This window comes from Dama dama, chromosome 27, assembly GCF_033118175.1.
Source record: "Dama dama isolate Ldn47 chromosome 27, ASM3311817v1, whole genome shotgun sequence".
Taxonomy (NCBI): Eukaryota; Metazoa; Chordata; class Mammalia; order Artiodactyla; family Cervidae; genus Dama; species Dama dama.
In genome coordinates this window covers 54169364-54193995 of record NC_083707.1, presented here as the reverse complement: position 1 = coordinate 54193995, position 24632 = coordinate 54169364, and the positions used below count along the sequence as shown (strand labels likewise).

The window sequence follows — 24632 nt, the reverse complement described above, 5'->3', positions numbered from 1 at the left end:
TCAAAAAGCTGACAAGTTTAGCAGTATTGTTTATTCCTGCACGATGACTGGCAGTATTTGTAGTTCTATGAATCTAAAAAGGAAGAAAAAGCCAAAAGATTGTCATGCTTCAGGAAATGGGTCTGACTCCTCCCTACATTATCTCTGTGTCACAAACTACACCACAAGAGCCACAAGGTCTTTGAGACACAGAAACAGCAGCGTCTCCCTCAGAGCCTCTCGTGGGACGGAGAGAGGCTGGGAGGAGTAGGGAAAAGAGTTCAACAGCCATGAGGCTCTGTTTAATGAAGAATCTTAAAGGTAGAAGGAAATCTAAGTAATTATGTGGCCTGGCCTTTAGTTTGGGTTTCCCTCGTGGCTCAGTGGTAAAGTGCAATGCAGTGCAATGCACGAGACACAGGAGACGCAGGTTAGATTCCTGGGTCAGGAAGATGCCCTGGAGGATCCTATGGCAACCCACTCCAATATTCTTGCCTGGAGAATCCCCACGGACAAGGGAGCCTGGCGGGCTACAGTCCACAGGGTTGCAGAGTTGGACATGACTGAGCGACTATGCACATGTGCACAGCCTTTGATTTACAGATGAGAAACCATGTGCAGGGAAGTTACAGAATTTATGGGGTGGCAGTTTCTAATGGAGGGAACCCCGAGACTGCTGTTCATGATTTGAAATGGAAAGTGAGTTACAAAGGTAGAAAGTAGAAATATTTTCATTTTATGGGGGAGAGGAACTTTCTCTAGGAACATGATTTTCATAGTCAGACTATCTTAAATGAGGCTGCCTATATGTTCTCTCTCTCTCTCTCTCTTTTGACCCTCTTATGTTTCATTCTTGTTCAACATAAATTCCATTAGCTCAGGAATTCACTTTCCTTGACCACTGCTAGAACCACAGAGCCCAGTACAGTGGTTGGCATGTAGGAGGAGCTCAATACCTATGCATGTGCAAGCTACGTCACTTCAGTCCTGTCTGACTCTTCACAGCCCCATGGACTGTAGCCCGCCAGGCTCCTCTGTCCATGGAATTTCCCAGACAAAAATACTGGAGTGGGTTGCCATTTCTTTCTCCAGGGGATCTTCCCGACCCAAGGATCAAACCTGTGTCTCTTTATATCTCCTGCATTGGCAGGTGGGTTCTTCACCACTAGCGCCACCTGGGAGAGGATCAATACATATGTGTTAGTATATAAATCTAATTAAGCTTCTCAGAGCCACACCAGTGTCATGATGAACAATATTTATCTTTGAATAGCTGGTGGAAGTGGTGTCTCTCCAAGTTCAGAACATGGATTCTCCTTCCTTCCTCACCTATAAAGTGAATATTTAGACGAAATAATGACCTTGTTAGTTTCCAGGTATGGCTTCCTGAGCTCATTTTTCTATTTTAAGTTGCACAAGAGTATAAAAACTTCCTCAAAACAGAATATCTTTAGAGGAACAGTTTCAAATAACCTGGGAAGAGGGAAAGTACAAGGGAACTATAATTTTTGAAAGTGAGATTTGCGCTGGCAGAGAATATATAAACTTGTCTGTTGAAGAGTTCAGAGCTCAGAGAATGGGGCTCCTCCATGAGACCATCCATTTGTCTATCCAACAACCACTGGCACGACCTGTTTTGCATGATGTTTTGCATGGTTCTGCGGATAAGATCTGACTTCTCTAGCAAGGAGCTTAACCAATGCTACAGATATGTGTGGGTGACTACTACACAGACAGACTGATCCATACGAACTTAGCTGGTTCCATAAATAACAACTTTAAGAACATCCTGACAAGCTACGACCTTGTGATCTGAACTTACTAAATTCATAAAAAACAACTTAATATTCTTAAGGTGCTTCGGAAAGCTTAGAATGGTAGACAAATAAAATATCACTGATATTGCTTTGCATTCAGTGTAGATGGTTTCAATAAAATAAAACTAGCAAGCATAAAATGGACAGCTGTTGAATATTTCCTCATTTATGTTTATTTGATGGGTTTGTTTTGGGCTTCAATAAGAGCATTTGAGGTCTGGGACTCTCTGAGCAAGCTCTTCATTATCTGAATGATAGCCTGAAGGTGGTTCTCATTAACTGACCTTGAAATACAGCTTCCTATAACCACATGCATGTCCAGGACGTTAGAGTTAAATTATGGATGGCTGGAGTACTCTAGGGACCTTCAGCCTTGTATCAGTACGACAGAAGGCATTTTCTGGAAGGAGGGAAGCTGAAGGAGAGGATGTGTAAATTAAAAACAAACAAACATTCTCTGTAGTGTATTCTGTAACATTTTGTTCCTCTAGCAAGGTTTATTAAAGATAATTTTTACTTCCATGTTTCCTAAAGGCTACTTAGAATTAATGGATGTGAGCCTGTATGTAAGATTCAAACCAAATTGCAAACATAAATCAACATTGACTTAACAGAACAACTTTTACTTAAGTTGATAGGGGGTCAATGTGTCTCCTGGAGCAATCAAATCTATTTTTAAAAAGTGTGTTCGTTTTGTTTCATTCTATGGTCAAGGGATATAATATAATAGAGATAAACCAAGAATTAAATGAGCTTGTGCACACTGAAAATAAAGGGCAAAAATTTTAACACAGGTCACCCTTAAATTGTTTTTTTCCTCCATTGATATATCATTATTCTCACAAACTAAGCACACTTCTAAACCAATGAATACTTTTATTTCTCTAAAATTCTTTTTTCTGTAAGGTAACATTTTTTCCCTTTAGCTTAATTTTGTGGTATCTTTTGAAACTGCATGAACTTCCCTTTTACTTTTTATGAGAACTTCAAACATATACAGAGTTTGGGAGCATAGTAGTGTACCCCCATGTACTGCCTGCCCACCTTCTAACTTACCGGTACACGGCCAATTTTGTCTCATGTTTCCAAAACTCTCCCTTCACCAGATTATTCTGAAGCAAATTCCAGGGCATCATAACATTTTTTTTTTCATGAATAATTCAATATAAATCTGACGACCTCTCAACTAAACACTGACACTGTGGTTACGTACAGAGAAGACTGTCAAACATTTGACTTTCTGCATATTTGATAGTCAGAAGCCATATCCTAATACTGTTTTAGCCTGTGTTTCTTTTATAATGATCAAGGTCAAGTGTCTTTTCATATGGTTAAAGGTTATTTGTATTCCTTTTTTGTGTGACTGGAAGGCTCATATGTCTTGTTCATTTTTTAAAGTGGGTTATTCCTCCTATTATTAGAAGTTCTTCATGTCTTCGGGATATTAAAACTTTGCTTTTAAGTTGCCAATACTTTCCCCTACATGTCTCTTTATTTGCTTGTGATATTTATGCCACCCAAAAGATTTTTATTTTTGTTGTTGATGTTTGGGGGAGGAGAAATCGAATTCTGAATCACAGGAAGGTTTTCCCATCCCAAGTAATAAAGGAATTCACTCATGTGTTCTTTGACTACTTAAATGGTTTTAATTTTATATTTAAATATCTAAGTCACCTGGAATTTACCAAAAACATGTTATGAAAAATTGATTCAAACATATTTTTATTGTTGTCCAAATACAACTTTGTACAAATTAATCTTTTCATCACTGACTTAGGAAACTACTTTTGTCACGTAGTAAAATTTCATACACAGTTTAGTGTATTCCTGGGTTATTCTCTTCTGTTCCCATAGTCTGACAGTCTCTTCATGCAGCACCAGTTTAAATATAATTATTCATAAAATGGTTAATATCTGAAAAAGTTATCCCTTTCTCATTGTTCTTCTTTTCTTAACATCTTTACAATGTTAAATTTTCTTATCCCCAAACATATGTCTTCCATGTGGTCAAGTCACCTATTGTGACTTTCAGGATGACTTTATGGTTTTTCTAATACAAATTTTGGATATTTTTGTCAAGTTCACAATGAACTATTTTATTTTTTCATTTGCTTTTGTAACTTGGGATTCATCTGTTAACTTCTGCCTATTATTGTTTTCTTGTTTTTATGACGATTATTGCCTTCTTCATATTGGTTTTATTACCCAATGCTTTGCCAAAATTCCTTATTATTTTAGTGCTTTATTCAATTCATTATTTTGAATTTTCCAGATGTACAGTCATATCATTGATTAGTAGGTTTACCTTCCTTTCAAATTTTTATGCTTATATTTGCTTTTTCTTATCTACTTTCATTGGCTGATGCCTCTGCTATAAAGGTAAAGAACAGCAGAGATAATGGACATCCTTGTTTCTGATTTTAGTTAGAAATTCTCTTGTATTTTTCCATTAAGGAACAGGCTGGCTGTTTTTAACATGAGTGGATATTGAATTTGTCAATTATTCTTTCTTCGTCTATTGAGATGATCTTCTGGTTTTTCTCCTTAGCTTAATTTTATTGATATATATCCCTACAGAGCAACACTTTTACCTTTATGAAATAATTTTCACTTGCTCAGGGTGTAGTATCTTGTAATGTGCTGTTGGGTTATTTTATTGGGTTATTATTAAGGTGTAAGTTATCACTTACACTTTATTTATCAGTTTTAATAAGATTTATCCTTTTTTTGTAATAATCTTTGCTTTAGAGCTTTACATTGTAATCATTTGATTGAAAGGATATGAAAATTTTCCTTCTTTTTCTGTGCACTAAAGTAGTTTAAGCATTATGGAAGTTATTTGATCTTTAAATGTTTGAAAGAATTTCCATGTGAAACCATCTTGTCGGGGTGATTTGTGTGTGTTGTTTGCAGAGGAGGGGGATTCAATTACTCTCTATTTCTTATCTGGTAATTGGTCCATTTAATCCTTCTCCAGTAGGATCAATTTTGCAAAGTTGTAATTTTGTAGAACATTAATCGTTTCATCTAAAAATTCAAATGTACTTTATGCAGTTGTATAAACTACTCTCATATGATTTTTAAAATATTCTGTTCTGATAGTCATTTTTCCACCTGACATTTCTAATTCTGTATAATTGCATTTATTTGTGAAAGGTTTTAGAAAATCAGTGAATGTACCAGTCTTATTGCCTTGAGTTTATTTTAACTTTCATATTATAACCCATTGTGCAGTAATCTTGTTTTCTACTATCATTAAATTTCTCTTAGAATGTCCTACTCTAACCCTGCTCTTTCTTTTCAACTCAAATCATATCCACACTTTCCTTGTTCATGAGTTAGTACACTTCAATTTTATTCTGGCTTCTTTGTGCCCATAAGGAGCAAAGAACTCTGTGGTCAAGATCTAGTAGACCTTGAAATTCTGGACTTGAAACAGCTAAAACCCAAATTTGCTCAATGAGTATTCTTAAAACCCTGCGGCTTGCCAATAATTCTCACAATCAGGGTCAGGATACAGCTGCTTCCTGGTCTAAGACATTTTTACCTGAATTGAAAGAGCTTTTAAATCATTCTGTTTGCTAATATCGATCCATTTAGGTCAATGCTTTTTGTGTGTTTCCCTAACATTGGATCATTACAGATCAGCTGGAGCCTGCCAAACACAAAGCTATTTTGTCCCCAGTTGTAGCATCATATTGACATATGTTCTAAATGGAATATTTCTGAAAAGGACATGAGAACAATGGCCTAGCATTATTCCTGGGGCTCGCATGTACCTCTGAGTAGAAAGCAAACCCCTTACCGATGTGTGGTTAAAAACACTGTTTAGCAGACATGACTCAAATCTCAGGGTAGTTAAAGCAATTCAGGCTTTTGGCTTTAAATGGTCAACAGGAATAAAACAGTACTTTACAAAGCTGCTGTTTCAGATGCCGAGAAACCTCTGAAAGCTTGTACTTATATTTTTAAATGCTGATAAACTGAAATCCCCCTTAAAAAAGAGAACTTCACAGCCTTCTCGGAAACTTAAATGTTTGCACTCCCAAAGTGTGCACAGGGTCATGCTGAGGGCACAGGCCTTGAAGCTCACGGATGTTGTCACTGACCTGTCACCTCACCTTGTTGGCACAGGAAAGAACTGGGCTACAGTTTCTCTAGCTCTCATAAGATCTCCTTATTAAAAAAAAAAAAAAAAGATCTCCTTATTTAGCTTCTTGAAATCCTAGACTGAGTGTGTGTGCCGCTTCACAGAGAAGGCGCAGCCCCTTCAGCATGTCATCTGCATCTCTGAGTTTAGAGGTGGCGAGAGACACAGGCACGCTCCAGGCGTCCTTCTGGATTCCTTGTGGCTTTCCCCGTTTGACCTTGCTCTGACTTCATGTCCATCTTTCTTTCCTGACCCTGGTTCTGATGACTTCAGGTACAACACAACATAGAAAAGCAATAGGCTTACACAGACTTCCTAACCAGCTCCCACAACTGTGTAAAATCCAAGCTGATTAATAAAGCTCACGTTCTGTATCCCTTACAGTGATTCTACTCTTTTGAATGAAAACATTCAAATGCTGTCATGCTAGAGAAGACTCTTGAGAGTCCCTTGGACTGTAAGATCAAACCAGTCAATCCCAAAGGAAATCAGTACTGAATATTCATTGCAAGGACTGATGCTGATGCTGAAACTCCAATACTTTGGCCACCTGAGGCAAAGAGCTGACTCACTGGGAAAGACCCTGATGCTGAGAAAAATTGAGGGTGGGAGGAGAAGGGAGAGACAGAGCATGAGATGGTTGGATGGCATCACCGACTCAACGCACATGAGTCTCAGTAAACTCCAGGAGACAGTGAAGGACAGGGAAGCCTGGCGTGCTGCAGTCCATGGGGTCACAAAGAGTCGGACATGACTGAGCCACTAAACAACAACAATTCAAATGCATGAATGTTGAGAAGCTCACTTCAGGTATATGCCTTTTTGTGAGGTTTAGGAAATTGAATAATTGACACACTCATAGCTAAGATAGTATCATGGAAAGTAAACCTATTTCATCTTGGATCTCCTATAGATGCTGTGCTTAGTCGCTCAGTTATGTCTGAATCTTTGTAACCCCATGGACTGTAGCCCGCCAGGCTCCTCTGTCCATGGGGATTCTGCAGGCAAGAACACTGGAGTGGGTTGCCATGCCCTCCTCCAGGGGATCTTCCCGACCCAGGGATCGAACCTAGGTCTCTGCATTGCAGGCAGATTCTTTACACTCTAAGCCTCCAGGGAAGCACTATATAACTTACTACAAACTCATAAATTCTAATTTTGAAAAACAGCCACGTAATTCCCACATTAAGGATTGCTTGGATGTCCTCATGAGCAGCTGAGAGGGTCTCTCAGTGAAGTATCCAGTAGCTGAAGTGTTTGTTGTTTATTCCATTGCAGTATTTCTACATCTACTGCAAATTAGTTTTAAGTCTTATGGTTCTGGCCATTTCCCTCCAGAAATTTACACACATGAGCTAGTGTACACATTAGCCTTCACCTCAACATTGATGATTTAAAGCAAGAAGTTGACTTCTAGCCCAATTTTCAATATATTAAGCCAATGGGAGAATAATTCTTTTATGGCTTGGAATAAGAGCTTCTGTAGATGTTATTCTTGAGTTTAAGACTTCATGAAATTCAGAAATAGTAATGAGAAACTTCACAGGTAGTTCTCTACAATGTTACAATGTAGGATTTTATGACTGCTTCTCCAGATAGATAAGAATGACACTTGGGCAATTCTAATGGATTTTACTAATTAACAGAATTTTCATATAAACATGATAATTTTTACCAAAGAAAGCGATTTGTGACTATGAATAGAAAAATGCCACACACAGGACAACTGCAGCAAAAATAACAAAAATATCAAATAAAAAAAGGAATACTTGAGATAATTCAAATGATAATGTCTAACAAGAGTTATATAACCTCCTTACATACCAGGCATTTTACTAAGAACTAAGTACTAAGGTTTAACACATTTAGTTTTTAACATAACTCACTTTAACACTACAGCTTCAACTCAATCTCTACCAAAATCTAGCTGCCTTTTGGCAGAAAATACAAACTGACCCTAAAATTTATACATAAATGCAAAAGTCGTAGAACAGCCAAAATAATCTAGACCAAAGGGGAAAATGTTGGAAGATTCATACTTCCCAATTTCAAAACTTACTACAAAATTATAGTAAATAATATAATGTGGCACTGGCCTCAAAGTAGCCATATAGATCAACGGAATAGAATTGAGAGTCTAGAAATAAACTTTTACATTTATGGTCATTTGTGGTAAGAAGGCCAAGACAATTCAATGGGGAAAGAATAGTTTTATTTCAACAAATGGTGCCATGGCAACTAGTCAGTCACATTCAAAATAATGAATTTGGAGTGCTGCCTTATACCATACCCAAAAATTAACAGAAAATGAGTCACAGACCTATATGTAAGACCTAAAATTGTGAAATGCTTAAAAGAAAACATAGGAGTACTTATTCACAACCTTAAACTGGACAGTGGTTTCTTGGATGTAACACCAAAAGTACCAGTAACAAAAAATAGATAAATGAATCTTAGCACAATTGCAAACTTTTTTCTTCAAGAGACACCATGGGACAAATTAAAATACAACTCCCAGGCTGAGCAAAAATAGTAGCAAATCATATTTCTGATAAGGAATTTTAATCCAAACTATAATAAAAAGACAGCCCAATTTAAAAATGGACAAAGGATTTGAATAGAGATATTTCTCCAAATATTATATACACAGGGCCAATAAGTACATGAAAAGATGCTAAGATAGCATCTTGTTTCCCTGGAGAAGGGAATGGCAACTCACTCCAGTCTGCTTGCCTGGAGAATTTCATGGACAGAGGACCCTAGTGGGCTACAGTCCATGGGGTCACAATGAGTCAGAAGCAACTGAGTGAATAACACTAGCATTAGTTACTAGAAAAGCACAACTCAAAACCACAGTCAAATGCCACTTCCCACCCACTAGGATGGCTATCATAAAAATAGGGACGGCATCAAGTGCTGGTGGAGATGTGGAGAAACTGGGCGCTCCCATGTCACTGGTGGGCACATGAAATTGTGCAGCCACCCTGGAAAGCAGTCTGGCACTTTCTCAAACAGTTGAACATACAGTGATCCTCAGACCCATCAACTCCACTCCTAGGTCTATATTCAAAAGAAATGAAAACGTATGTCCACACAAAAAGTTGAAAACAACCCAAATGTCCACCTAAGGATGAATGTATACACAAAATGTGGCCTACCCACACAGTGGGTTATTACTCAGCCACAGAAAGGAAGGAAGTACCAAGGCATGTGACCACACGGATGGACCTTGAAAACATCATTCTAAGTGAAAGGAGCCAGGAATAAAATGCTACCTATTTGATGGTTTTATTTGTATGAAGTGTCCATAATAGGCAAACTCATAGAGACAGAACACAAAGTAGAGTGTGCCAGGGGATGCAGAGAAGAAGAATGGGGAAATTATTGTTGATGGGTATAAGGATGTGGGGGACAAACGATGAAAATTCTGGATTTAGATATGAGTGGTGAGACCTCTTCTTGAATATATAAAAATTTATTAAAAAATATATAAAAAACTCTAAAAAGGGAGACTTTCGGGTGTGTGAATTATATCTCAATAAAGCTATTGTTTAAAAAACCCAACAGTGTAAGACTACCGTGTCTTATATTAAAAACTGTTGGTTGGGCCTAGTTCCAGTACCACCATTTAGGTAATAATTGATATTTGTTTACAATGAAGCCACTTCCTAGCAAATGTCCTTTGTATTCAGACAGTAACACCCTCCTAAAGCCTATGGAAAAGGGCCTGTAGAATATACTCCAGGAATTATATTCCTGAGACCCTGTGATCCTTTTCAGCAACCCACTCTAGTATAGAAAAACCCAATGGTCAGGAAAGCAGTCAGTTTATCTAATCTGATCCTGTTACAGTTGACAGCAATTTCCTCTTGGTGATCATCATCAGCAAAGCTTAGCATGGAGCTAGTAAATTCCTTCTCTGGCTGAAACCCATTGTCACAATGCCCTTAATATGGTTTCTGAGCTGTGTGTACTTTTGTTCCCTTAAATATTCTAAATTTTGCTTCCCTGAAAATTTTCAGCCCCAAATCATTACTTTACTCATGCTAAACACTACATCACTGAGATATTGCATAAATATTTAGCTCAAATAAATTAAGCTTCAAGACCTTTTTGCAAGATTTAATATTTGACCTAAAAACCTTTTCTATTTATCTCCATAAATGGACTACATGACTTACTTCTTTAAGGAAGTCATACTTTTTTTTTTTTTCTTAAGGCTCTCCTAGATGCTTTTAGACAGGACTTCAGCCAGGAAGCAAGAAAAAGAAAAGTAAATCCCTGAAATTCTGCAAAGCCTTACATGGAAAGAATCTTTGACATATTACATCTCTTCCAGGCTGGAAAATCTTGTGATGCAATAAATCAGATTAGGAAGTATACACAAAGAGTCCAATGCTTTCCCTGAGATCTATCAGCAAGATCGGAAAATAGGTTTTTCCAACTTAGTGGTTCTCAAACTTGGCTGCTTTTAAAATTCCCTTTTGCCTGGGCCACAGCCCAAACCATGTGAATCTGAATCCTGATGGTGAGACAAGTGTTAGTATTTTTTGATGCTCTCCAAATGGTTCCAATATGCAGCCTCCTTTGAGACGCACTTCTTTACCTCCTAGCCCAGGGACTCCCCACGGCCAGTGAATGACTCCTAATCTGGAAGTAATCTCAGCCTCATCCTACAGTGAACAAAAGAGTGGACCGCCTTCATAAAGACATCTCTTTTCCTACGACAGTGACTGGGTAGCAAGATTGTCCTTTCCTACTATAGGTCTCTGCTTCAATAGGCCAGCCAGCACCTGTCACAGAACTGAATCTTTCCCTTATCATGACAAGGACATGTCATCCTCTATGTCCGAGGTCAATATCTCTCTTTTCTCTGTAGAGTTATGTGATACACAAAAGTACATTAAGTATACATAGGTAAATTAAAGTTTCTACTCTTAAACCACGTCTTCATATTAAAAAAAGACACAATTTCCAATTAAGAGATGTTTGTTGAATAAGATGTTTTACTAAGTTTCCCGCGGAGAAGGAAATGGCAACCCACTCCAGTACTCTTGCCTGGAAAATTCCATGGATGGAGGAACCTGGTACACTACAGTCCATGGGGTCACAAAGAGTTGGACACAACTGAGCGACTTCACTTTCTTTCTCTCTAGAGTTTCTTTTGGAGAGGGAAATGGCACCCAACTCCAGTGTTCTTGCCTGGAGAGTCCCATGGACGGAAGGGCCTGGTGGGCTTCGGTCTATGAGGTTGCAGAGAGTTGGACACAACTGAGCGACTAACACACACATGCAGTTTCCAGACTTTGGCCTAATAGTCTTACAAATTGGGTTCGTTTTCCAGCTGGTTGTGCTTTGAGAAAGTCATGCCAAATGGCTACTGCTTTGCATCATTATCTGAGAAAGGACACACTAATCAAAATATCTGCCCACAAAGGCTTCCTCTCTGACATGTGAGGAAGCCAAGTCAGATAGTATCTAGGAGCTCACAGGCAGATATCTACGGAAATAAAATGAGGGCCATGTTATTACAATTTTCTCCCTTAAACACAATTCTAGATAACTCCCAGAGCCATACGATTCCGAGAATGAGAAAGATTAAAGAGTCCAATGCTTCTTTATGGGAAAAAATGTTGCCTAGTCATTATTTTAGCCAATATTTAACAAGATGGATTTTATTAGCTTGATAAATGTGGAAAAAGAGATTATATCTACAAAGAAGGAAGTGGTCCACATGCATGCTCAGATGCTTCAGTCATGTCTGACTCTCTGTGACCCCATGGACTGTAGCCCACCAGTCTCCTCTGTCTGTGGGATTCTCCAGGCAAGAATACTGGAGTGAGTTGCCATGACCTCCCACAGGGGATCTTCCTGACCCAGGGATCGAACCTGTATCTCCTGCATCTGCTACAGTGCAGGAAGATTCTTTACCCACTGAGCCACCTGGGAAGCCTGTGGTCCACAGAAAGTGTTCATTTGTCTCACAAGGGCGCTTTCCACATTATGTAGATGCTTATGTTAACTAGAATGTCTAAATTGGAATTTTATTTCTGCAATAGATATGATTTGAGGCCAAACAGAAAATTTTAAAAAGGCTATTTCATGTGGTTCTTAATCCTTACGTGGTTGGAGAGAAAAATCGACAAATATTCAGTCCCTTTCTCTGATAACTTAAATGAAATGAGGTCTACATTGGAAAATCTCAGGCTCTAACTCTGACAGGTGTTAAGAGGAGAGAGGAAAAACTCGTGAAGAGGGACATGCAAGTGGCAGCAGACATAACCGGGAGGGCTTCCTAGAGGAGGTGGGCTGAGAGCTGGACTTTGATGGGGAAAGGAGAGACAGAAGGACTGGGATGAGGACATTCACTGGTCTTGGAGGCAGCACGTGTGTCCTGGGGCACTGGCTGCAGGAAACTTAGCTTTGGCTTTCCCTGGTGACTCAGACAGTAAATAATCCGCCTGCAACGCAGGAGACCTGGATTCGATCCCTGGGTTTGGAAGATCCCCTGGAGGAGGACATGGCAATCCACTCCAGTTTTCTTGGCCCGGAGAATCCCCATGGACAGAGGAGCCTGACGGGTAACTCCATGGTGTCGCAAAGAGTCGGACACGACTGATAGACTAAGCATGGGAGCAGAAGCAGCTTTCTGGGGACCCTTGGCTGATGTGGTTGGAGCTGAAGGATCCATTGTTGACTGTAAGTGGTGTAATAGTACAGGTTGGAGTCCACAGCCCTTGTTTGCAAGTTCAGTGATAGCCATATACCAGTGGCTCAGTGGTAAAGAATCTGCCTGCCAATGTAAGAGATGTGGGTTTGATCCCTGGGTCAGGAAGATCCCCTAGAGAAGGAATGGCAATCCACTCTAGTATTCTTCCCTGGAAAATCCCATGGACAGAGGAACCTGGTGGGCTACAGTCCACGGGGTCACAAAGAGTCAGACACCACTTAGCAACTAACCAACAACAACAACAACAACTAAAACGATGTCGCCACAGGCAAATTATTTAACTCTTTATTCCTAGGACCTTTATCTGAAGCTATAAATAGGTAAAAATACCTGACTCAATGCATTCAGTCAGGAGGAATTCCCCTTTATTCTAGACTTGCCAAGAAACAGAGAACAATAAAAAAGTGTTTTGATCAATGGCACAAGGTAACAAAAACACACAATGAGTCATCAACTGACATGGATCACTTTATAGTCTAACATGAAGTCACCAAATTTCTCAGAACAAAGGTGGTATAGAAATCCCAAGGAGAAGGCATGGCTATACTTTTAAAAGCCAGGTCTTACTGCTCCTTAACAAAACACTAGATTAATTCAGCCACATGATCCCTGCTGGAGCTCTGATAAAATATACAATATGTCAACGTGACTAATTACAACCTTAATGAGTCTATTGTTTACTTCCTGGCAGTAACCTAATCGACCAACCAACCACGTCTTAACCTCACCTAGCATTTTCCAATATCAACCATTTATAATTTGTCTTAGACAACTTTCATCTCCAGCTGCTACTGATATGAAAAGAAAAGTCATCATTAGCACAAGGACACGGATACCTATCCCACCTTTTCCTGCTGCTTGGTGTCTTTGATTGTTTTAAATCAGATATTTTAAAAAATCATATTGAAGTAGAGGGCTTTACAAGGTTTTGTTAGTTTCTACAATACAGCAAAGTGAATCAGCTACACAATACAGATGTCCCCTCTTTTTTAGATTTTCTTCTCATTTAGGTCACCGCAGGTCACTAAGTAGGGTTTCCTGTGCTATACAGTAGGTCCTCATCTGCTATCTATTTCATATTAATACACAGTAGTGCATGGGCTCCCTAGGTGGCTCAGTGGGTAAGGAGTCTGCCTGCAATGCAGAAGACAAAGGAGCCGCAGGTTCGATCCCTGGGTGGGGAAGAATCCCATGGACAGAGGAGCCTGGCTGGCCACAGTCCATAGGGTCGCAAAGAGTCAGACATGACTGAAGTGACTTAGCATACACACATTTTTGGACAAAACGACAAGTATCATAATTCACCATGGTAAGTCAAAACACTGAAAGATAAATGCTAGCATTTTAGGGCTAAAAATCATAATAAGCTACCTGACACGCAGACTACATTTGCTGTATCCGATACTGTCTAGTTTATAGAAGGTCTGTGCCTTGAAGAAATTCTTGGAAATCAATTTCTGCAACATCAAAGAATGTTCTCCCTATATCATTTCCATCAAGTTTTTAAAAAGGAAAATTCAAATATATTTCTTTCACTCTCTTGCTTCTTATGGTTCCAGTAACTTTGACCATATAGTTAAACTAAAGGTTTTCCTGCTGAAATTCAAGCCCATTTTGGTACATTTTATTATTACAATAAGAGGCAAAATTATGAAAGCGAAAAGTTTGCATATTAAATTCCAGGAGTATAACTTTTAGTTATCCAGAATAACAAAAGACAGAAGTCTGACATTTGCTCTTTCTAAACAATTCTGTTGAATATGCTAAAGTGAATATACACACCATTGTGTGTGACTATTTGTCAAAGTGTTAGTCTATGTCTGATTCTATGTGACCCCATGAACTGTAGCCCTCCAGGCTCCTCTGTCCATGGGATTCTCCAGGTAAGAATAATGGAGTGGGTTGCCATTCTCTTCTCCAGGGGATCTTCCTGACCCAGGGATCCAACCGGGGTCTTCTGCACTACAGGCAGATTCTTTACTGTCTGAGCCGCCAGGAAAGCCCCTAGTCACAGGGAAGTGTCTCTCTGGGGGTTTATATTTTAGAAAAAAGTTCGCTCTGCTCTTCTCTGATAATGTTACTCAGCAGCTAATCTAGCTCATGTTTACATAATGACAAACAAGAGACTAACACTAAGTTCGTCGCCTTTCCCCTAGTGAAGCAAATGATAACATATACCTTGAAATCTTTCAGCATCATCTGAAAGTGTTGAATTTCCCTAGAATTTAAACAGAAATAGTTTTATAAATCCAAGTACAGGAAATGTGTCATCGTTGAATGATTACAAAAGTCAGCAAATGATACACTCTCTCATGGTAAATAGAATTACATTCTCTTAAGCAACATAAATGTGTAGGATAAAATATGGGGAATGAGTATAAGAATGCAAGCTGGAATATATGCACACAGACATTCATGCATACACAAATGCACACACATACAAAAGAACATATGTATGCAATTTCACCAAGCATAGAAAGAAGATCACTAGGCCCATGTATACACTCCCTAAAAGCCAGTCTTCTATTAATATTCAACTTGATCTAGTTGGAAGATATGTCTGCTTTGAATGTCTATGAAATAAGCCAGAAATATTTACGATCTAAACTACAAATCTGGGACTTCCCTGGTGGTCCAGTGGTTAAGAATCCACCTTCTAATGCAGGGGATGCAGGTTCGATCCCTGGTTGGGGAACTAAGAGCCCGCATGCCATAACCACAGAGCATGTGTGTGCTCTCGAGTCCGTGTGCCACAACTATTGAAGTCTGCATGCCACAATGAAGACCCAGAGCAGTCAAATATTTTTTAAAAATACAAATTTGATAAAATAAGCAAAGTGGAATTTTTTCTGTGCCTGTAATGCAAAGTAGGAGACTGAGATAGTCATTTATGCTGAGAATTTGGCAAAATTTATACAACCAATGCGGGAGACATAAGAGACACAGATTCAATTCCTAGGTCAGGAAGAGCCCCTGGAGGAGGGCAAGGAAACCCACTCCAGTATTCTGGCCTGGAGAATCCCATGGACAGAGGAGGCTGGCGGGCTATAATCCATAGCGTCGCACAGAATCGGACACAACTGAAATGACTTAGCATGCATGCACACATACAACATGCAAAAGCATCTCTAACTGTAAAAAGTGGGATGCAGTCTTATGGACATGACTCCTAGTTTTCTTTACCTGGGAGAAAGGTGGTACTAATTTCCTGGAGGGACAGAAGAGGACCAAGGAGGGGGGTCCCTGTCAAAGGAGCAAGTGGAATTTTAGGGCACTGCTTACCATCAGCCTTGTTAAATGAACCCTGACAGATTGCCCAGGTGGAGGCCTTCCAAGGTTGGGCATTAAAAATGGCACAGGACGCTTCAAAGAGAAGATCAAAAAGTTGCCTGGAGATGCTTAGACTCTCTGTGGCCTCTCTGATTCCTGCCTTTGATAAAAACTAGTGCAGCAAGCACATTTACAGAAAGTTTGTATGTAGGACACTCACCCCGGAGAGAGGAAGAGATGAAGGAAGAAAATGGAAGTGTGTGTGAGATGGTTTAGAAACAGGGAAAGAGCAGCAACAATGAAGGACTGTGTAAAAAAATTGAAAAAAGGAGTGTGAGTTTTATTAATAGAATCAAAATTAGACTGTGCAATGTACTTGTTACACAGCAACATTTATAAGGATAGGACACTAATTTCTCCCACATTCCCTTATTTACTCATTCACTCACTCAACAAACACGTACTGGACACCTACTATGTGCTGGGTACTTTGGGTGTTTGTTAGTGGGGGTTAAATGAAGTGACCTAACAGGTTCTGCTCCTCTCATCCTCCCAGAACAAGTATAAAAGCCACAGGCAACCACATATCCTGGAGGCTCAGCCAGGCCCAGTCTCCCCCTTCTATTCTATTAATAGCCTCCCCTTTCGCTCTCAGAAGGATATTAATCTGCACGAACTGTATGCTCACTGAAATTAATAAGAGCTTCCTAACTTGTCTTCAGGTCTCCAATTTTGCCTTTCCCCCATCCATCCTCCACAGAACAGGCAGAGCTATCTTTTAAACGTGTACGTCAGACCATGCCACTCTTCTGCTTAACATTTTCCAATGGCATTCCATCAAACTGAACATAAAACCCGAAGTTCTTTTACCTTACAAAGTGCCATATGATCTTCCTCTGACCCTCCTCTACCAACTCGCTCTTCCTGAAGGAGCCAACTTTCATTCCGTCTCAGGACTTTTGCACTGATGGTCTCCACTGCTGCCTTCTTTTTTTTTCCACTGTGAGGCATGCGTGATCTTAGTTCTCTGATTGGAGATCAAACCCCCACTCCTTGCAAAAGAAGCATGGAGTCTTAACCACTGGACTGCCGGGGAAGTTCCCTGTTCTGCCGCTTTTCACAAGCTGTCTCCTTATTATCATTCAGTTCTCAGTTTAAATGTTTCTTCATCAGAGAGATCTTGGAGGGTACCCAAATGTAAAGAAGGCTCCCATTCGCTCTCCATGAAAGCTGAAAATGTTAGTCGCTCAGTCGTGTCCAACTCTTTGCAACCCCAGGACCGTAGTCCACCAGGCTCCTCTGTCCATGGGATTCTCCAGGCAAGAGTACTGGAGTGGGTGGCCATTCCCTTCTCCAGGGGATCTTCCTGACCTAGGGACTGAACCCAGGTATCCTGCATTGCAGGCAGATTCTTTACTGTCTGAGCCACCAGTGAAGCCCTGGGCATCACCCTACTTCAATTTGTTGGCTAGCCCTTCTGCTGGTATCTGTCTTCCTGTTTATTGTCACTCATTATTTCCTCTAGAATGCAAGCTCTTAATGGAGCAACACATTGTATTGGATATCCACTATTGAGGATATATGCTAAAAGTAACCTGTACTTCAAATAAGAGCAAGATCATGTTTTAAATGCATGAAAAGGGCTAGTATTTCAGGGAAATTCAAGAAAGCATTCTCACCATAGCATACAAATAATTCACATTATATGTAAACTGAAGAATGAAGTTTGCTACTGAGCCACTGTTTTTACTCTGGACTTGATTCTTGGAAAGAGAATAAATTTAATTTCTCAGTAAGGGATTAGACTCTGGAGGCAGGTCGGCTTGTGGACAAATTTTAGCTACCCTAAACTTGCAGAACTTGTATTACAGTCATCTTACAGGGGATTAGGAAACTTTTTACTTAATTTATCCATTTTATGTTTCAACCTCCACATATTTTTTAAATAAAGGTTATGGTTGATCTTCCCTGTGTGATACAATGCACACTGTATCTTGTGTGCTCCCATATCTTTTTTTCCCCATAGTTGTTCAGTAAAAGTGGCCTCAATGGACAGTTATTTTGAGGTTAACTGAGACTTTCCTGGACCCCAGCATCTGCCCAAGTCACAGTGCCTTAAATTCTCATGAAGTCATGATGAAATAGGCATTCATAAAGAGTCTAGTAAGAGAAATAATTTTAACTGCCTTAGGGCAAGAATTCGCCCTAAGAAGTATTAATAATATATTAACTAGTTTCCTCACTATTGTTGTTGTTGTTGTTTAGTCACTAAGTCATGTCCAACTCTTTGTGACCCCATGGACTGCCGCACACCACGCTTCCCTGTCCTTCACTATCTCCCGGTGTTTGCTTAGACTCATGTCCACTGAGTCAGTGATGCTGTCCAACCATCTCACCCTCTGTTGCCTGTTTCTTCTCCTTCCCTCCATCCTTTCCTGCCTTAAGTTAACTCATTACTCCCACAGTCACCAAAGCGAATTTTCATTAGCAGTGCACCTGATAAAAAGAAATGGAAGATATTTTGTTGACTGGATAATGAAAAGGGGGACAAGATTAGATGAGGACATACTTGTATTAACGGAAGTAGAGAAGAAACAGTAGAGTAATGTCCATGGGCAGATGGAGGGACACTGAAAACGATGGTGGGAAGGATACAAAGTCAAACCTATCAAGCCCCTCCCCTTGGCATTTTGCTCCTCGTTGGCCATAAGGATGTCATAACACATTCTAAATATCTGTATTGTAAATGGGCTCAGCCCACATTTGTTGAGTTCTTTAAGATTCTAAAAGCTACTGTAAATCATTAACTTGGGAAAACTGCTCTGCTCTTTACTGGCGGCATTTATTTAAATCTGTAATAATTTGCACTTTTACTAATATACTGAATCTAAAGATGTGTGTTGAAAGAAGATGCAGTAAAATGGTGAGACATCAAGAGGAGACACCAAATTGTTCACTGCTAGAATTTACAAAGACATACTTGAATTACCTGATTCTAGAAACAAAAGGAACCGTAGTCAAAAGGGCACCAAAAACTCAAATGCAAGTGGCCTGAAGACAGAGGATGAAATGAGGTGGAAAATAGTGTGAGATAATGACAGGCCTGGTCTGGACCAAAGAGATTTTATAAACTCCCAGCAAGAGAAATACATCATTCTGAGCTTCTAAAGACTGATCTCTCAACGAAAAGAGGGTACACTAACAGTAATACACATGAAGAGACAGGCAACCCACGGAGAGCAGAGCACGCATCGTGGTACTTCCGAAAAAGAGTGAGGAGACTTCAGGCCAGTCCACAAAAGTAACAAAACACTAAGAGAATTAATAAAAATGAAGAAGCTGATTGGTTTCCACTTTTTTCTTCTTTCATAGCCTTTAGAGAAAGCTACTTACAATTTCTTTGATGCTGTCACAGCATTATCCTTTGGAATCTGGGCTGAGACCCAATTCCAAACTGCTGGAATAACTGAAACTGTGGTTTCATGGATGTCTTTTTTCTTTTTTAAGTAAATCCGCATTGCCATAGACTGCCAAGCATCAAGCTCTCCCTGAAATTCACTGGGTCTTAAAGAGTTCTTTCTCATCTACTTTTCGCTGAATGTTAAGATTTCAAGTTTAGTTGCCCTTCTAAAGATGCTTCTATGTGAACTGAAGTTGTCAAAATTAAAAGAATTTAAGATTCCACTGCAGCTCCACGGTCTCTGATTTCACGATAACTATGCTTTCAGATTCAGCCCCAAGGATGTCTCCACGTCGCCAAAATACCCAGAACACTGTATACCCTCATTTGTAAAGGAGAATGTCAAGACAATTCAATAAACATTCACTGAACATCGGCTACACGCAAGACTTTCAAAAGTGCCATAAATAGGGAGACAGATGAAAGCAGTTAAGCCAGAAATAAAAGTCAGTTTCTTCTCTCCTCCCTGAACCTGTGTCTTAACTGGAAGACATCATTATCTGGAAATGACCGTGAAACAGATATTCACATTGTGTTCTCTGCTGCAGAAACTAGAAATCATTTTTGGTCTGCCTCTACACCGTGCATTTCATTAAGCATGTCCAGAAAGAAAGAGAGTGAACATGCTTGTTATGTGCAGGACAAGTTATCCACCCTCGAGTGTCTTAATTCAATTCCTTCATTTAGTCACACATCAAGACATGCACATGACATGCATCCAATTTGAGCCGAAAGATACGGTTCATTAGCAAGAGACACTGCTTCCTTTCCCCCCAAATCACAACTGGTCATTATGTTTGCTCAACTTTTAATTTTATAAGCCATTCACGCTCAGGTGATACAAAGCAGGTGAACCAAAAAAAAAAAAAAACCACAAAATCCAGAATGACCTTAAAGGATTTAGCAGCCATGAAAGAAGCTTGAGCCCAGAGGAATTTTTCCTGTTTGGTTTATCTTGGCTGGTTCTCTCAAGAAGGCATTTTAGCTGAGGTCGTCATCCACCGAGAAACAGAAACTGCTGTTCTGGATCTTTTTCCAAATTAAAAAGAGGAGGTTTTGAATACTGTTAAGAGAACCGGAGTCTCAAAATTAAGCCAGATTGGGAGGTGACCTGAGGGAGACTTTGAGGTCAGAAATGGGAGGTGGGAAGGAGGTTCAAGAGGGAGGGGCATATGTGTGTGTCCAGCTGACTCTTGTTGATGTACGGCAGAAACCAGCACAGTATTATAAAGCTAGCATCCTCCAATTAAAAACAAATGAATTAATTAAAAAACAAAACCCAGCTTCTCTACTTACTAGCTCCCTGGCTTCTATTTTATTTAACCTGGGTCTCAGATCCTGCTTGTGTAAGAGGGGAGGGGGGGTCTACAGTGTGGGTAAAGCTCTGGTCTCATCACTTGGCCAATGAGGAGACAGTAAGTAAGTGGAGGTGGTCCCTTGGTATAAAGCAGTGCTGGCAATTATTCTTTGCAATTTCTGTATGTTTTTGTAATTAGTGTTGTAAACATTTATTAATAACATTGCTCATTTTGTGCATTAAACCTAAATAATTACTGCATTAAAGGACTTTGTGGTGAATCAACTTGCATTCATCTGAAACACAACATATGAAGTGTTCAAGTGCTAGTAAGAAAGTAGTATAAAATACAATGCTTGCTCTAAAGCACCTACACACTTAAGAAATCATGTTTGGGTGATTGCCAAAATATATTATTAAGTAAAAACAGGAGTATGCATTTATCAAAGATCATTGAACTGGTACAGTTAAAATGAGTGTATTTTTTGTGCGTAAATTATTCCTCGATTAAAGACAATTGCATAAAGAAAACTCTCTTGCCCAAGTACAGCCATTAGAGATTTCAATGAAATTGGTCTGTATTCTGTGACTTGAGTATGGGGAGTTTTAAAACTATCCCAGTTAGATTTTTTCAAACATGAAAAAAATTGAAAACCAAAAGCAGACAAACAAGATGCTGAGCAATGTGAACGGTGACTTAGGGATGCCAGAACTAGCAAATAAAATTCAGGACTCTATTAAATTTGAATTTCAGATACAACAGTTAATCTTTTAGTGTAAGTGTGTCCCAAATATTACACATTTAACTGGATGTCATGCATTGCTTTGGCAAAGCTAATAGTATGCTAATTTCATGCATAAAAAAGAGACAGAATAGAATATGTGAATCCAATTGTTTAATTACATATGCATAAAATGGATTTGGAAGATTTGCTTCTGGGGAGAAAAAGTAGCCAGGAGACAAGGAAGGGAAAGATACTTTTCACTGTTAACTTTTTGCGTCTTTGGAATTTTGAACCATATGAATGTATTACATATTTTTAAAACAAAAATATAAAATAAATAATTTCTAATAGGAATGAAGGCAATATAGGGAGATAAAACTAATACAAATGATACACTTGGAAAACAAAACTAACTGAAATTTGCGCCAATATTTTATTCTATTCTACTCTGGCAGTTAGATATAAGTAGAAAATTAACAACCACTTGTTGAGTTGTCAGACTATATAATTGGAATTAATATTAGCAAATTCCTGTTTAGTCACATTAATGCAAATTTAATTTAATCCTCACAATAAGCTTTGGGGGCTTTCCAAATGAAAATGCTGAAACAAAGACACATTAGTGAACTTGCCCAGAACCACACATTTAATGATTGGCAGGGCTGGTGTTTGAATTCAGGTCTGTCCATACCCACTGCCTGTAGTTTTTAAATACAAGGCATCACTGTACTGTCTTCAAGAATATAAATACCTAAAGTCAGGGCATTTGTATTTGGGCATGAAAATTGATGCAAAAAGGAGGAACAATAAATGAGCACTTTTATATGCTGTTAATAACATCAGTCATTGAGCTGTGAAACAGGACACCGTACTGAGTACTGTGCTTCTTTCCAAGTGAAAATGCAGGGATATACTTCACTTTATGCAGCCCTTCTGTTCCAGGACAGTTGTTTATGACATTTATGCAAATGTAATTGCATTTAGAATAAAATTGGGAATCCACTTCTTAGATAAACTCTGAAATTCTACTTTAGAAGGGAAGCTATTTTTGTAATATGGCTGACCCAGATTCTGCTGGTTTTGGACGAGGAACAAAATGAGATAATCTAGGAGTTTGCTGATGGCCCTTAGGAGTTAGGGGTCTTAATACAAAACATGACTGATGGCCTCTGTGTAGAGGGGCTACTTTGCTAAATGACAAATGGTTTAACTAGCTAACTTAAGTTTCTAATCGAGTCTACCGTTAGCTAATCTAGTGTTTAAAATGTAGGAGCAAATATTTGCCAGGGAGAAGCAGGATGCCACTTCACTTCTCAAACCTGTACTATTTTCACAGCTCATCAGAGACAGGAATATTTCGTTTTCTCATGTGAATGGTTTTTAAAAGATTTCTCCAAAACCTGTTCTGGTCTACACATTCCGTGCATCACCAAGGATCTGCCCACTTTACACTGCAGGATGTGGTGAGCAGGATTAAAGGGTTTATCTGTTAGATATGACAAGTGAAAGCTGATATTTGGTCTTTGAAAATTAGTAGCTTTAAAAACAGTGGATCAGAAATGATCACTCCATTGAGAGGACAGCCACAGACTCCTAAACAGCTGTCGGGATTTCTAGCAGATACTGGGATGGGAGTGCTGGAGAGGCAGGTAAGCCTCTCTGCAGGCCAAGTACAACCAGAGTAGGGCCGCTGAGGTTAAGGCAGGCCTGACTTCCCCAGGGTCCCCCACGTCTGACTTTTTTCGTTTGTACTTTCTCCATCACACATTGACTCTTCCAAGCAGCCAGTACTACAATTCCCAACCCAGGCTTTTAAAAAGTCAACTCTGGAATGAACATTTACTATTATGCCCCCAGGGATTTCCCTGGTGGTCCCGTGGTTAAGACTTTGCCTTCCAAGGCAAGGGGTGTGGGTTTGATCCCTACCCGGGGAGCTAAAATCCTACAGGCCTTGCAGCCAGATAACCAAAACATTAAAAAAAAAAAATTGTAAAAAATTTACTAAAGACTTCAAAAGAGGTCCACGTTAAAAAAAAAAAAAAAAAAAAAAAATACTTTGCCCCAGAGGTGCTGTTGGCTGGGTCACATCTCCATCTCCACTTGTCAGCGTTGGTCTCCATCTTTGTAGAGCAATGTTGGTGCCATTATCGAGATATTCTATTTATTTTCTCCTTTATTCCTTAAAAAGTGAGCATTCTCTTGGAAAGAACAAAACTACAGGATCTGTAGAAAAGGCTAGAGCTACACCACCAACACTGTCTAAAAGGCCATGAGTCACTGAGGGTTTTACATCACTTTTACTCCATCGAGACAGACACCCCTCCATCTCCCTTCTTTTTCCACCCCTCCCCACACTATGAAATTTGCTTGCTTTTTAAAATATTTACACATATTTGATTTAGTAGATATTTTCCAGAATCTATCACATTCTGGTAAAACATTACCAGGAATTAATCTGCATAAAACTCAAATAGTTTTCAACAAATCAAATTGCATCTCCATTCAATTGTATTTGTTACATCTAATTGAATCAAGTTTTTTTGTTTACTCTTCTTAATTTTAAAAATAGAAAAACTGAATGGTTTATATCTTTCATAAATCATAATGGTTAAAAAATATTTTTCCCTCAGTTCTCTGAAGCCCTTATTTATTTATTTTTCTCTGTAGGTTGGTAGCCTGTTACTACTTAAACATCTCCTTACATACAGTCCAGGGCAAAACTTGTACATTTATTTCTGAGTAAGTTCTATGAGGTTTTCCCATTTAATATTTTAATAATATGCAGACCCAACACTCAATATAAAAATCTCTATATAAAACTGCTGATAATATAGGTTTATGAAGCAGCTGTAAACACTTATTTTCATAAATTCTGACGAGAATTGGGTTAATATTTAAATCAGGACAAATTAAGCTCAAGAATTTGGGCATCAAAAATCGATTCATGGGACTTCCCCGGTGGTCCAGCGGTTAAGAATCTGCCTTCCAATGAAGGGGACAAGGGTTCAATCACTGATCCGGGAACTAAGATCCCATATGATGGGATCCCATAGGGCAACTAAGTCTGAACAGCTCAACGAGAGAGCCTACGTTCTCCAACTAAGACCCTACACAAACAAATAAATGAATAAATAAATAATTTTTTAAAAAGTCAATTCATGAAATATATGTGGGAGGGTTAAAAATGAGTTTATAAGCTTCTGC

At 39.1% G+C, this 24632-nt stretch overlaps 1 protein-coding gene across 4 annotated transcripts in view; it reads right to left on the bottom strand.

Annotated features, from left to right (window-relative positions):
* Nucleotides 1–24632, bottom strand: part of RAB27B (RAB27B, member RAS oncogene family) — a 169880-nt gene that overhangs the window by 22801 nt on the left and 122447 nt on the right. Inside the window, exons 1-2 of one of the 4 annotated variants that reach the window (XM_061131396.1) lie at nt 16817–16881; nt 14855–14894 (exon numbers count right to left, since the gene is read on the bottom strand). The exons of 2 other annotated variants lie outside the window; for them this stretch is intronic. Coding sequence is in view for 1 of the 2 variants with exons in the window: in XM_061131394.1 (XP_060987377.1) it covers nt 16817–16890 (74 nt within the window). In the remaining variant the exon portion in view is untranslated. Of the gene's footprint in view, nt 1–14854; nt 14895–16816; nt 16895–24632 lie in introns of those variants that run through there. One more of the 4 variants, XM_061131394.1, reaches the window with a different exon arrangement.